Here is a 16,206-nt window from a genome sequence, read left to right as displayed (position 1 = left end):
ATCTTTTAGAAAAACACCTGTTGCAAATATAATGTAGGGCTAGTGCATACAAAAAAAGAGCCTGCATACTAAGAATAAGAGAACTTGCAGGTGTCACAGAGTAGGGACACAGAAGCTGCGCTGTGGAGCTATGCTAATTATAACTCTTATCTGCAATGAAAGCTGCTGACTGTACTAGCTCAAGAAGCAAGAGGAGTACTTTCACTGGAAAGGCCAGCCCGCAAGTACATCTTGAGAGTTAGCAGAGTACGGAAGCAGCAGACTTCTCTGTGTAGGTAGATGTGAAATGCCTTTGCACACAATCTGTGCCACCAACAGTGACTAGTAGCTCAATATACTTTATAAAATTCAATAATAAACTCTAACATAAATTCCTCAATTTATGTAACAGATAAATAAAGGTTTTAGATAAACATGTTATTAAACATTTGTAAGAGGACACAACCAGGATGGAAACAGAAATGAGCTTAGTATAATCGGTAAGACAGCTTTCAGTGTGTCTGTGAGATTGCATGTACGAGTGCACGTGTGTGTACAAAGCAGAGCTCATCTTTGGATATCGTTCCTCAAGAGCTGTCCACCTTGTTTTCTTGAAACAGGTCTCTCACTAGCTCAGAGTACACCAGGTTGGCTGGTGTCAAGTTCCAGGAATCCACCTGTCTTTACCTTGCCAGTGCTGCAACTACAAGTGCTCAAGCTTGCAAAGTAATCACTCTATCTGCTAAAGTATCACCCAGCCCTTAAGACAGTATCTAACACTGAGATTGGGGTTCAATTCAACACATTCTTGAAGAAAATGGGGAAAAGAAAACAAGATTGAGTTTAAATAATGTTTATAAGCTAGTATTACATTCTATTTCTTTTTCACCAAATAATTATCAAACTGAAAATGAGACAGAAGTATGTGTAAAAAAGAATACAGTTCCTCAAGGCAGGTGGCGGTGGAGCATACTATTAATCCCAGCACTCGGGAGACAGACAGGCAGATAGATCTGTGAGTTCAATCAAGGCCAGCCTGGTTTACAGAGTGTGATCCAGGACAGCCATAGCTATACAGAGAAACCGTTTGAGCACAACTCCCAACAAAACAAAAAGAACCCTCCTAAAACACAACAACAAAATAACCAGACATCTTTGACATTTAAAGTGTCATCTTGTAGCTAAAGTTCAAATGAATCAGACTTAGCAGGCTTTGTTCCTAGTTTCTGGTTAGTTGTATGGAAGCCATCTTGTTCAACATTGCGCTGTGAAGGGCTTCTACTACCTTGGCAGTGAGGACCCGACAGTTACTCACCAGCTCCTGGCCTTGTGCAACCTTCCTATTTATGCTCTCATCCCTTTAGCATACAAATCTGTGTAGTTTTCTGGAGAAATGTAAGATTTTCTATTCTTAATTTAAACGTGACTAGCTTACACACTCACACGTATATATCTGAGATACTCAAAGACTGAGCATGTTAGTACCTTAATGTAAAGACTGAAATAAATTTGAGACAAAGTAATGCCCATAGCTGAAAATCCTGGCATCCGAATTGGACTTACCTGTCTGCTGTGCAGGCTGTGGCAGTGGTTGGTTTAGATGTGAACTGTAATGGACAGAAGGGACAGGGCGGTACTGAGGCTGGCTGGAGTGATAGTGGCCTGGAGCACAGTAGCAGGCTGGCATCTACAATCATAAGCATTGAGGTAAAAAATTAGTTTTATTTGAAAAAGTAATTTTTCCATGAGGCACATAAGAATTCAATGAGCAATAATTACACCACCAACCCTTTTCAAATCAACTTAATTTTTAAATTTAAATGGGAAAATTATAAAGTCCAGACATAATGTATCTTTAAAAAGATACCTTCCTCTGGGCATGGTGGCAAATACCTTTAATTCTAGCACTCAAGAGACACAGGCAAGCGGTTCTCTGAATTTGAAGCCAGCCAGGTCTGCATACAGAGACACCCTGTGTGAAACATAACTAAACAGGCCCCTAAACCAAACCAAACCAAACAGAACAAGACACATTTACCACTATGCTCTGAAATCAGATTTACATGTTAGCTTTATTACTGTGTTTGTTTCAATTTCTCTTCTTATAAAACAAAGTTTGCTTTGCTCAAATACTACTGAAAACTGCCACTGTCCTTGGCTGCCTACCAGATCTGGACGACAAGACCCAACTGCTGCTGAGGCCACGGTATACTTTAGACATAGAGCTTGGAGGAATTAAGTTGAAAGTGATCTGGAAGCCGCTTCCTTGAGTACTAGCTCTCATACTATTAAGAAGTGCTATGCAAGCTGCCAATGAAGAAAAGCAATCTATAGCCCTACCCATCGGTAAACCCACAAGAATGATAGCCCGACAAGATATCTCCAATGGTGCAATGCCACCACTTTTATCCTGGGGGCAACAGCAACACTCAATAGGAGGGAGTCCATACTTAGTACAGTAGACCTGGCCTGTGGCTGGACAGATTATAGACCTAGGGGAGAACCGATCACTACCATTTCCCAAAACCAATGTATATTCTAACAGTACTGTATTTATATCACAAGTAAGTACAGCAACCATCATTAAAAAGTTTCTTTTTGCACCAAATGGTCCATAACTGGTTAAAATGCAGAGAGTAGGTGTCTATAGGGTGCCCATCTCCAACTCAAACATTTTACCATGTGCACCTTACGTTTTAAGGAAACCACTGAAGAGGAGGAGAATGGAAAGACTGTAAGAGCCAGAGGACCAGACACTTCCTAAATAGTGAGATAGTGTGTTTAGGTATTACATGTTTCTTTTACTGTTTGTTGAGACAGAGTCTTACTTTGTAGCCATGGTTGATCTAGCACAGTATGCACATCAGACTGGCTACAAACTCACAGAAACCTGTCTGCCTTTGCCTCCTGAGTGTTGCCATTAAAGGATTGTGCTATCACGACTGTAAGACTGAGACCTCTAGAGAGATCCCTTGTCTATTCCCAGAGTCCCCACTAAGAGATGGAGTCCACTGTCAATGCAAATGCATAGGAATTTATTGAGCCAATGCGATGGGGTCTGTCTAGATCTTTCGAGCTGCAGACCCCGAGAAACAGAGGCACAGGCCTTTTATAGGTTTTAGATAAAGAAATGAGTTTTACAGTATGTAATTGGTTGGCATTAGGGAAGAAAAGCTGCAAGCAGGGAGTTACAAGTCTTGGCGTTTGGTGGTTGGATAGTGGGTGGAGGGGCAAGTTATCCTATGGAAAAGATTGGTTGAAGCAGTCACAGGGGGCGTTTAGGAACTTTTTTAGTTGGGGAGGGTTAGTGGAAATTTTAAACACAGCTGATTGTCCTTGAGTTCAGCTGGACCCTGAGCACAGACTTGAGACTTTGAGTCAAATTGGAGTCTTCAAGGTTTTTCCTGTCCCTGACACACACACACACACTCATCTGATATCTATCTGTCCTTGGTTCAAGTTGGACCCTCTAGAAATTTACATGCTTTGGCCTTAATGGGGGTTTTAAAGGGAGGACCTGAGTAGGCTGACGTTTACATTTTTCCAGACTTTGGCCTTAATGGGGGTCCTTAACGGGGCTGGTTCCTTCAACGACCTGTGTAACTTCTTTTAAATCAACCTGACCTATTTTAGTTGTAGTGAGACAAAAATGAAAGACATTAGAAACAATCTTATGTGGAGAGATGATATGTTATATACACAATTCTAAGCAGTCTATAAAACTAAAAACTTCCTTTACAATAAGGCCATAAAAAGGCTATAACAAAGTTGGTATAGCTTAATGGTAGGTTACCTCCCTATGAGGTGGGAAATCATTAGTTGGATTAATAATGGCTGCTGAAGGAAAGGCAGAACCAAAACGAACTAACTTGTAAAAACAACGCAAACGAAACACCAACCCAGCAAAACAACAAAACCATACAAAAGCTTAAATTATACTACAAAACTGAATATCCATGGAAAGGTGTTATGTGACACCTCCCACCCCATGGAGTTGGGGGAATATGAACAAATGTCTATTCACCTTAGACAGACACCTTGGAAGACACCAACAACAGACCAAAGAAATGTGTCCACTCACATCTTGCTTAGTGAACACAATAGGTTTATGGGATGACTAAAAGCCAAGTATCTACAACACTGAAAACCCCACTCAGCACAGGTGACAACTCATGAAAATCTTATCCCTGGAACTCCCTGAACAGGCAGGTAAAGCCTAGTTGGAGAGGCTCCTTCCTCAGCACGTGTCCCTGTAACATCAGGGAGGTCCTTGTGAATCTTCTCAGTTTTAGATGTTTCTTGATAAATTATTTTAAGTTTCACTCATTTCCTGAGCCCAGTAAATCTTGCTTATTTCTGCAGTGTGTACTCTTCCCTCCTCCCAGCAGGGGGTAAAAAAACCCAACCCCCCCAAAAAACGGTGAAATTTGAAAACAATTCCTTTTATAGAAACAAAGAAAAACATTAAATGTTTCAAGATCACTTAATAAAATGTGTAATATCTATCTAGTGAAAATGGCACAAGACCCAGGCCTAGTGGTGCACACGTTTAATCCCAACACCTGGGAAACAGAGACAGATGGATCTCTGAGTTTCAGAACAGCTGGCTCTATACAAAGAAACCCTATCTTCAATCCAAACCCCTCCCAAAAGCGCCCACCTGCAAAACATACTGAGAGAACAATTATGATCAAAGTGAACAGAGATTTGTTTCTGAAGTGGAAAGCTGACACTATGATATTATTTCTATTCAACTTGGTCTATTCTTCTTGAAATACTGCCATATACATGTCCCAGTGCTAATAGACTATGCTAGCTAGTTTTATGTCAACTTGACACAAACTAGAGTCATCTGAAAAGAAGAAACTTCAATTGAGAAATGCCTCTATTAACATCTAGTCTTAGGGCATTTTCTTAATTAGTGGTTGATAGGGAATAACCCATCCAGCTCATTGTGGGTTGTGCCATTCCTGGGCAAGGAGTCCTGGGTTCTAGAAGAACACAAACTGAACAGGCCATGATAAACAAGCCAGTTAACAGCAACCTTCCATGGCCTCTGCATCGGTTCTTCTCCAGGTTCTTGCTCTGGTTTGAATTCCTTCCTTCAGGTGGCCAATGGTGGTATACACCTTTAATCCCAGCACTTGGGAGGTAGAGCCAGGCAGATCTCTGTGAGTTCTAGGCGGGCCTAGTCTATAGGACAGCCAGAGCTACACAAAGAAACCCTGTCTCAAAAAACAAACAAAACAAAACAAAACAATCCTTCCTTGACTTTCTTCAAAGATAAATCATGAATTGGACCAAATAAACACCTTCCTTTGTTTCATCATTGCAATGACCTTAAATAATACATACAGTTATATATTCTTAAGCAAAACAAAATACACTTCTCAGAGCCAGAGGGAAAATCGAAGGACACATACTAAAAGCCAACTAACTGAATTGTGGCTGCTCCCCAGGCCCTTGACACTCTCCAGGGTTAGCTATAGGCTTTGCTTACACTATCTCACAAATTGTTCCCAACTTAAGAGGCTCCTGTGAGGGACAGAACATGAATAAACAACTCACCTGTGGTGAGGGCTGAGGAAGAAACCCTTGCTGCTGGAGCACTGGCTGGCTGACAGGATGCCCAGAGGCAGAGAAACTGGCAGTGGGGACGGACTGCCCAGGTGGTAGGGAAGGAGGAGGGGGAGGTGGTGGAGGTGGTGGTGGTGGATGTGGGGGTGCTGTTGTCACGATGTAACCAGACTGTTGCGGAGACTGTAGAACGACAGTGGACTGGAACATGGTGGCATGAGGGTCAGAACCATCAGCTGATGGCTGGCGGGCAAGACTCATGTGGCTAAACTGAGAGCCAAGGTTATCCTGTTGAAAAAAAGTTGGCCATCATTCATGGGTCAAACTTACCAGTGAAAAGTGCTTCATATATGTACACACATATATTACTCTGAATATCTCATCTTGCCTACACTAGCTTCAAACTCATAATGTAGCTGAAAACTACTTGACTTTCTGATCCTCCTGTCTCTACTTTCTGAGTCCTGGGATTACAGACATAAACCACAATGTCTGATCTGTGCAGTGCTTAGGATTATACCCAAGACCCTGTTCATGTGAGGCAAGTACTCTACCAACTGAGCTACACTGCCCAGGCCCTCCACTTTGTGTCTCTGTAAGCGAGATGTGACAGACAGTGTATGTACGGGCAGCATATGCATGTAAAGCAGGTAAGATGTAAGAGAACAGGTTCAAGACAATGACAACGGCCATGTAGGAGGGAAGGTTTGTTATAATGCCACCTTTACATAGTATTTAAAAAATATACCCATAAGGAAAAGGTGTATTTCTCAGTTTAAAAAACAGAACTACATATACTTCATGAAGTTTAAAGGCTGCCTTGGGTTCAGAAGTAAAATTGCTAGTATTTTCTGAAAGGAATTACTTTTAAATAGCTCTTCTCTTTCTAAAAGACAGGGTTCAGCTTCTATGTCTCTCTGTATCTCCAACCATCAAAATCTAATTAGTAATTCCTTTTCTTTAATATCTCAAAAAATAATTTAGCCATAACTTCTATTCTTAGTGTTTCCTAGTCTGCCACTTATGCTAAACAGGAGAATACTGTAATCAAAGTGTCCTGTGTCTAGATCATTGGTGAGCAATAACTAATGGCATCCAGACAAGGCAGGGCTATGATATGTCATGTGACATGTACTTCCTAACTTGACAGCCTAAGTATAAGCAATTACTGGTCACTCAAGGTTAAAAGGAAATGCCTGCTCCTAGGAAGCAACAGAACATACGAAAATGGTTTCTAAACATGAATTATCTACTAGCTCTAAATTATAAAGTAATATGGCAAAATATTCTTCAAAGAGGTAGTGTATGTACACACCACTGTCAAGAGTCATTCACATAAAGTAATGTCTCTTACAAGTTTTTCATAAAATCATTCAGAGATGAAGCTGGTAAATAAGGTTACCCCAGTTCAAAAGGAAAGCATTTTCAAAGACTTTCCAAAAAGCATTAAGAATGGTTTTTCAGTTGTAGTTTATAATCTGATTTGAAGCATAGTTTTAACATCAGATAGTTAAATGGTACCAACACGGAATTTCCCTGGTCAAAACAAGCAAGCTGTCAGGAAGTTCACTTTAAAGGAAGCAAATGTTTTATGCAGAAGCTGTTTCATTGTGCGGAGCTATGTAAAAAGATACAATGTTTCAGCATCACACAACTACTTCCTTGCATTGTGGGCCTGAGATCTTACAGACACTGATAGGTATGATTTACAACATACTTTTGATTAAGGGTATTATTATACAGTCAGAAATTAAGTGTCAAGTGATCGTTGATAACAAAATCAGAAGTCCTTTGTAGCTACATGCCGCAATTAATCTAAAGTAACTGCTTCTGACCTACTGTACCTAAACAGCAATACAAAATATGAATTCAAGGGGAAAGCTGCCTGTCCTGGCTAGTTTTACGTCAACTCAACACAAACTAGATTCATGTGGGAAGAGGGACTTTCAATTAAGAAAATGCCTCAATAAGATTGACCTGTAGGCAAATCTGGGGTCTGTTTTCTTAAAATAGTGATTGATGTCAGGCGAGATGGTGGCTCACGCCTGTAATCCCAGCACTTGGGAGGCAGAAGCAGGCAGATCTCTGTGGGTTCGAGGTCAGCCTGGTCTACAAAGTGAGTCCAGGATAGCCAAGGCTACACAGAGAAACCCTGTCTCGAAGAAAACAAAAGTGACGTGACTGACGTCAGAAGGCCCAGCACATTGTGGGCAGTTGTTCTTGGGGTCGTAGGAGAAACCAGGCTGATTAAGCCGTGAGTATCAAGACAGTGAGCAGCTCCCCTCCATGGCGTCTGCTTCAGTTCCCACCTACAGGTTCCTGCCTTGAGTACATGCCCTAACTTTCCACAGAGCTAGAGTATGGCCACCAAGGGTATAAAGCCTTTACTCCGTCTCTCCTCCCCAAGTTGCTCTTAGTCATGGAATTTTAATTAGAGCAACAGATACTCTACGACACTCCCATTACAGGACGATATAGATCCTAAACTGACTGCAATGAGAAAGATAACTAAAATATCTGAGAATATTTATATCAGAACACTTGTCCCGAAAATTTTCCTTCTGAAAAAAAAAATCAGGAATAAGTAATATTGTCTTAACCAGTTACTATGATAAGCTGATATAACCACTATCTTATGAAAATGAATACATTATTATTAATATGGATTAGAAAACACCTTTGTTACCTATGTACCTTCCTGTAAGAAAAACTGAAGAAAGATATATTACACCGACCACAGTCTGAAGCATTCATCACACATCGCCCATAGTTAACAATGAGGTGAAAAGAGATACAGTACCACGGAGTACTGCTGGGTGGGTGAGACTGGCAGGAGCGGGGATGGGTAGGGGGCTGGAGAGCACTGAACAGGCTGAGAAGAGGACTGCAGAGGACCAACAGGCTAGGAATAACAGGTGGGTAAACAGTTAATGTCAGAAGAAAATGTTACAGGAATTGCACAGCATGGAAATTTACACGTTGGGCAACAATTTTAACTTACAAAGTCATTAAAAATACAAGAGAATCAACAGCAAGAATAGTATCAAATGAAGACCTCTACACAGCAAGAAAATACCTAGGCTCAAGTTGATTTCATACTGAGAATAATAACTTCTATGTCATAAATGTAACTTTTGTAGATTGATAGAAACAAATAATTAACCATTTCAAACCCTATTATCTGAGTTAGTCAGTAAAATCAAAATTTACTCTTATTTCTGGATTTTTAGGAAGAGGCTGTCCTATGTTTATGTTGCTCTATACTACTAATCATAAACAAAAGCCTTATGAATTTACATGGCATCTATCCCAATTCTCCTACTTGATAAAGCATGTTTAAATTCTCAGAGACAATGCTCTTAAAACTCTCCTATTTTGTGAGAAACCTATTAAGAATAACTGACTCAGGGTTAAGAGCATGTACTCTTGCAGAGGACCCAGGCTCAGTCCCCAGAGCCTACATGGTGGCTCACCACCATCTGCAACTCCAATTCTAGGGGATCTAATGCCCTCTTTCGACCTCCATGGGCATCACATTCACATGATGTATATACATACATGTGCACAGGCACACACCCCTAATTCATGCAATTTAAATAATCATACACGTAAAATAAATAAATCTTAATAACCACACCAGGACCAAAACATGTCTATAGACACAAACACACATCTTTTATTTAGGAATTTTTATTAGAAGAATTCATGGAGCTGGGAAACTAAATATTAGAAATCTCTCAGCTAACACTCTTGTGTTTCAAGGAAAATAAAACTGCTTTCCAAAGGTACTAAAAATAGGTGATTGACTACAATCTGCAAATGAAAGATAGACTAAGATAGACTAAGTGATCTTTACTATGCCAGGCAAGCAAGCTGATGAAGAGCTCAGTTAATTCTTATCTGATAAAAACTAATTTGGTTAAAATGTAGATCAAAAACTAATCCTGTTCTGGATAATGTTCATGAAAAGAATAATTTTAAAATGCAAGTAATGTAGTAAGACTGTACAGGGAATAAACAAGGAAAAATGTTTATGACAACTGAGATTTACAATGATCATTTACTCTTTTATTACAAGAAAATGAACAGAATAATCTAAAAGTATAAAAGGCTTAGATCAGCTTAGAGGCCAACAAAACAGTATTAAAACAAAAGCACAAGAAAAGTGAAAGCTGAATGATCTGGAGAGTTGCTGTTGGTCCGACAAATCCCTTAGCTAAGGACAGCCTGAAGCATGCTAATGAGGTGCTCAAGTGGCTACTTGATACACTAAGTTACATAACAATAGATTTAATCTTTGAATCTTCAATCTGACATAGTCAAGTATCAGATAAACAAAAGCTTAGAGCTCCTGAGGAATGCAAGGAGCACAGGATGAGCACCTATGGTATGCATGAATGTCTCCCAACGTGCTAGATGGCAGAGAGAAGGGAAAGTTAGAAGAGTGGCTGATCAGGATAAAACTCTGAAGCCACACTGACAAGGGAAGTTTAGCATTCCCCTTTCCAATCTGAACTGTGGCTGCAAAACAATGCCCATGGAGCACTGGTTTTCTGTTGTATGTTCAGGAAACACAGCACCCCGGAATGGGCTCTGTCTGGAACTCACAGAGTTACTGTGCTTGGTTGTATGTAATTGCACAAATCATTTATCTCAGAACAGTCAAAAGGTAGTAACTGTGTATCATTCAGTCAATGAATTTAGTTGCTTTGAGGATCTAACTGCAACACTATAAAAATGTGTTCATTAAATAAAAGAATTGGAAATTCAGCTTAATAATGCTTGTGTTTCCAAACTACACTCTCTATATCTTCTTCTAGGATGATCTTCTAACTAGATGGGACAAAGTTATTTCTACACTTGATCTTAAACACAGGTCTAAGAATCGATAGGCAAAATTATTCCTAAAAGATAATAATCTGGGACATATAACCATAAACAAAGTCTTGAAAAATTTAAAAGCTATACTAACCTTATTTCCATCAAATTAAGTAAAAGCTGAAGACAGTCCTATAAAGCCCCTGGTGAGATACATAGCAGCACAAAGGCAAATTACAATTACACGACAGCAAAAGAAAGACCGCACTGGAATCAAGCTGAACAAAGAAAGGCTAGGAGTGTCATGTCGTCTTAGGTGGGGTTAAGAAGGTCATGTGGAAATCTCTGGCAGAGTTTATGCAATCTCCTCTAAGTACATGGATGTTTTTGTATGGTTTTATAAGTGTCTCTAAAACCTTTTAAGCCCTTCTTCAGACAGCAAAACAAAACAACTGACTTGCCTAGCCAAGAATCTTGCCTGCAGAGAGAGACCAACTGCTTTCACTATTTTAATACTGACAGTGTAACTCAACTACTTACGAATGTCTTTCACCCCACATGATAATACTATATAAATGACACACCTTGTGAAAAAAGGAGATAGAAGTTTCTTCAGTTCAAGTTTATCACTACATCTCTTAGGAGAAATTGCACTAAAGGAGAGTCACCAGTAGATTGTTTATATGGTCTTGTAGAGAAAAAAGTGTAAGAGTGCTACACAACCTTTAAAAGCTCACTAGGCATAGATGACAAATTATTAGTGAACAAAAAGACAATGTAGATATGTGTGTATAAACTCTAAATTATTTACACCAATTAAAGGTATGACTAAGAAAGCTTTTAAAGCCAGACATGGTGGTGCATACCTTTAATGCCAGCACTTCAAGGCATAGGCAGGCAGGCCTCAGTGAGCTGTAGGCCAGTCTGGTCTACATTGTGAGTTCTAGGCCAGCTGTGATATAGTGAGACCTAGTCTCAAAATAAAAGAACTCTCGGGAGCCCTGAAAGATGGTTCAGCAGGTAAAAATATTTGCTGACAAACCTGACAACCTGAGTTATATCTCCAAGACACACATGGTAGAAGGAAAGAATCAACTCCTGTAAGTTGTTCTCTGATAAATGCATGCTGCACACACATGCACGCACACACAAATAAATACTTATTAGCTGCAAGTACTTGATCTTAACATTTTCTTCCTGCAACTACTGAGTAGTACATCACCGAGTGCAGAATATTAAAGCTGCAAGAGATACTTACCTGGCTACCTCCGGCATTAGCCCTACATATGCAAAGGCAGGTGAGCTTAGCATTATAGAATCATGGATTTGTGCACCTGTGAGAACATGTGACTGGCTGCTGGCTGCTGAGGAGGTGGGGGTGGCAGAGGTGGCTGTGGAGGACCAGGCACTTGGGTTCGAACTGGCTGTTGAGTCATAGGAGGATTGTACACAACTGGACTTCCATCTGGGTTTATGAAGGGCTGACCTAAAAAGTTGAAAAAAGAGGAAAAAGTTAATGTACAATAGGATTTAAAAAAAACTGTCATTACTGATTTGTAAAACACATTCTTAAATCCCTTATGTACAATTTCACAACTCCCAGTTTCTTAAAGACGAAAGTTTTTCTTAGCTTAGAAAGTACCTTGGTTTGAAATGAAGCTATTAACAACCTTATGTTTTCCATTCAGTGTAACTATTCAAATGTTACTTGTTTTTGGGACGGGGTGTTGTTTCAGACCCCACTGAGCTCACTGGATAATTGAAATATTTTCTGAGGGACTGAAGACAAAGGGCTTTGCAGTTTAGAGCACTTGAGGGCCCAAGTTTGGATCCCATCACCAATGTGGCAACTCACGACCATCTGTAACTCTAGTTCTAGGGTACCTGACGCACACTTCTGGTCCCTGTAGGCACTGCACTCGCAAGGTGCATAAACATACATGCAAGTCAAACACTAAAACACATAAAATAAAAATAAATCATTTTTTGAAAATGATTTTTTGAAAAGCTTTCAATTCCAAATCTCATTCTGGTCCAGGTATCCAATCACTAGCCTGTTGTTTGGCTAGTATAAACAAAGGGAAAACAGGTCAACCGCATTCAGCACTGCACCTCTGTCCAGCCTCAGCATGGACATTAGGGCTGGTGTGCATGACAATTCAAACAGAAAATGCCTTACTCCAAGATACCAGGAAGCCATTAAAAAATTTCAAGGAAGTGGAAAATAATCTACACTGTAGGCTACACTGAATATATGTTGCTTTAAAAAACACAAGGTTGGAGCTAGGCATTGGTGACACTTGCCTTTAATCCCAGCACTCTGGAGGCAGGTGGATCTCTTTGGGTTTGAGGTCAGTCTGGTATAGTATAGCCAAGGACACACAGAGAAACTCTGTTTTGTAAAACCAAAAAGATCAAAACAAAAAACAAAGAAAAAAAACCAAACAACTGATTGCAAATGTAAATAACTGACTGCTTCAAACTTGTAATAATGAAATCAGTTTAATGGCAAGAGATTATGTATAATAAAATACATTATAAACAACCTTGTCTACATCTACGTATTTCCATTTCCCTCCTGTAAATGAGGATTTCTCCTATCTAAAAGGGCCATTATAAAAGTCATGGATGAAGAATTTAAAGTATGAGCAGCCACGTGGATGATGAGAACTGGACCTGGGCCATCAGGGTGAGAAGGCAGAGATTTTAAATGACTGAGTCATCAGTCCTTCAGAAAATGTTTTGATTATAATGAACTCAGTTGGGTCTGGAACAATATCCTATCTAACTATGGTTCAAAGTAAATGTTCATTAACACTATTATTAGTTAATGTCAAGGACTAAGAATATATACTGTCCCCAGGCATGGAGGCATATGCCTTTAATCCCAGCACTCGGGTGGCAGAGGTAGGCAGATCTCTGTGAGTTTGAGACTAGCATAGTTTACAAAGTGAGTCTGTGAGTCTAGGACACTCAGAACTACACAGAGAAATCCTGTCTTGAAAAACAAAACAAAACAACAACAAAAAATAAAACAGAGGACTACACAGAGAAATCCTGTCTTGAAAAACAAAACAAAACAACAACAAAAAAATAAAACAAAACACACAAACAAACATATCATCAAAAATGTAACAACTACTATAAATTTATTTATTTATTTATTTATTTTAAACAATTACAAAGTTGGGTGGTGGTGGCAAAGGCCTTTAATCCCAGGACTGAGGATGCAGAGGCAGGGGGATCGTTGAGTTCAAGGACAGCCTAGTCTACAGAGTGAGAAACCCTGTCATGAAACAACCCCCCAAAAGAAAGCCAATACCGTATCTCAAAGGCATTTTAGGTTTTTTTCCTACTTGGTTCTTCTTTATAAAGCACATGTTATTTGCTACAGAATAAAAATGATACACCACATAAAGCTCTCTCAAAGGTAGTTGATTCACTTCAATGGAATGGATTGTTTAATTACAGTTAAGCTGTTACTTAGTCTACACATCATAGATGTCACATGGAGAAAGCTGTCATACAATATGAATTAAACTTTTAACATTTTTCACCCTAAACATTTTTATTAAAGTTTTTAGGACAATGACAACATATACACATTTAAGTAATACATTTTTAAGGTACCCTAATTTTTAGATATCTTCTGCTATGTCAACTGAAATCAACTATCTCTCTGGATACCCACCTGTTTGTGGGTTGATCAGAATACTGCCAGGTGGTATGCCAGTGGCTTCCAAGGGAAGCAAAAGGAAGCTAGTGTTAGGAGATGCACCTTGCCCACTGAGGCCACCATCAAAGGAAAGAGAACTGTGAGTGCTGGCTGCCGGGTAGATGACAGGTGCGCCATGAGAAGACTGGCTAAGAGCGGAACCTGGGAGAGGCTGCTGGGTGTGAGAAAGAGAGCCTGTAGAGGACCCTACGCTACCTGAAGACTCAGATCCTAGGGAAGAGTAATGAGAAACATAGGATTAAAAAAAAAAAAAAAAAGATACAGGTTTTAAAAACCTACTAATAAAATTTTGATTATACAACATGCAGTTATAACATAATAGGAATGGCTACTATAATTTACTGCTCAGCAGTTCTTTTTTTTTTTTTTTTGCTTACCCTCCTAAATATAATTTTAATACAGCAAACAGAAGCACAGAAACTGTCAGAAAAGTCATAGCCAAAGCATGCAATTTACCAAGTTTACAGTAACACAAACCACAGACAGCCAAAGAAGCATACTAATGACACTTTCAAAAGGACACGTTTTACACATTTTACCTTTTAGATTAATACTTAGGAATATACAGATTACAATTTCCCCAGGAAAAAGAACTTAGCACGGCCAAATGCCCAAAACCTCATGTATCAGAAACCCTGATCTATAAAAACATAGAAAGATTAAGCACGGTGTAGGAAATGACAGAAATGATAAATTATCTATTAACAGAAGCAACTGTCAAGTTTCACTACAAGATTTCATCTCGGTTTATAACCAGCCTCTTCCTATAACATAAACTCAACTACCATTTTGAAAAAAAAATTCAAATATTTATGTTAATACCATTTTAAAATTTATTTCTTACCACACTTAATCTAATTTTCTAATTGGATTTTGACTGCTCAGAAGCCTACAGTCTATTCCACAGGGACTAAAGCTATCATTCATTGCCTTTAAAAAATAATGACTAAAGGTGGACAATGAGACAATGAAATATACAGATTCAGGTAGTACTTGGACTCAACTTGGTTATGATTAAGAGAGCTGACTCTGAGATAAAAGTTTTAATGAATGTAATGAAAAATTACGATACACTAAAGCTTTTATTCTAGGCATATCAAAATGACACCTGAGCCAGGTGTGGTGGTGCACGCCTTTAATTCCAGACTCAGGAGGCAGAGGCAGGTGGATCTTTGTGAGTTCGACGCAAGCCCGGTCTCCAAAGTGAGTCTAGGACAACCAGGTCTATCACACAGAGGAAACTCTGTCTCAAAAACCAAAAAAAAAAAAAAAAACCCAACTCAACCCAAAACAAAAAAACCCCGCAAAATGACACTTGAACCATATCATTTTTCTTTTATCTTTTTCTGAGACAGGGTTTCCCTGTGTAACCCTGGTTGACCTAGAACTCAAGAGATTCACATGCCTCTCCCTCCCGAGTGCTGGGACTAAAGTTGTGCACCATCATGGAAACTCTATTACTCTTACTTATTAAAAGATTAAAACAGACCATTATCTCTAAAGATAAAGTAGTACAAGTTATTTTTAAAATTTATTATTATTATTATTATTATTATTATTATTATTATATTGTGTGTGAGTACTGAAGAGTGTACTGACTACTTCCAAGTGAATAAAATGTTTTAGTTAGGCCAGGCATGGTGGTGTGCACACTTTTAATCCTACCACCTGGAAGGCAAAGGCAGGGGAATATTGCACTCTCTAAAAGACTTCCTCACAATAAAGATTTTTTTTTCCGGTTATGACAAAATTGCAGTATATACAGGTAAGTACACCAATTTTAAAAACATTCACAAAATTTACTGTCTTTAGCAATATGTTACTATGTCTACTAAGACATTTTTAGTAGAGTTATATTTTAAGCAAGGTAGAAATGCAATTCACAAACATTAGCAATTTAAACATACACTATATTAGAAAAATATTGCCGTCTCCAGATACCTTCTAAATGTATTTGTTCAATACTCATTTTATGTTTAACCTAACCCAAATAGGCTAGGAGGAAATAACCATTTCTGATCTCCATGTTTATTTAGAGACTTAAAAAAAATAAAGACATACAAAAGTCCTAAAGGACACATGGAATTCTGTAGTGT

The 16,206-nt window shown here is 39.0% G+C and overlaps 1 protein-coding gene across 9 annotated transcripts in view; it reads right to left on the bottom strand.

The window, feature by feature from the left end:
• Positions 1-16,206, bottom strand: part of R3hdm1 (R3H domain containing 1) — a 122,204-nt gene that overhangs the window by 38,179 nt on the left and 67,819 nt on the right. For 6 of the 9 annotated variants that reach the window (XM_051147305.1, XM_051147307.1, XM_051147308.1 and 3 more), the window contains 5 exons: positions 14,066-14,320; positions 11,709-11,860; positions 8,357-8,458; positions 5,548-5,844; positions 1,543-1,666 (listed from right to left, as the gene is read on the bottom strand). In XM_051147305.1, coding sequence (XP_051003262.1) covers positions 1,543-1,666; positions 5,548-5,844; positions 8,357-8,458; positions 11,709-11,860; positions 14,066-14,320 — 930 coding nt within the window. The remainder of the gene's footprint in view (positions 1-1,542; positions 1,667-5,547; positions 5,845-8,356; positions 8,459-11,708; positions 11,861-14,065; positions 14,321-16,206) is intronic. The other 3 variants (XM_051147309.1, XM_051147312.1, XM_051147313.1) reach the window with 3 other exon arrangements.

The sequence above is a fragment of the Acomys russatus genome, chromosome 6, assembly GCF_903995435.1.
Source record: "Acomys russatus chromosome 6, mAcoRus1.1, whole genome shotgun sequence".
Taxonomy (NCBI): domain Eukaryota; kingdom Metazoa; phylum Chordata; class Mammalia; order Rodentia; family Muridae; genus Acomys; species Acomys russatus.
This window is presented reverse-complemented; position numbering and strand designations above follow the sequence as displayed.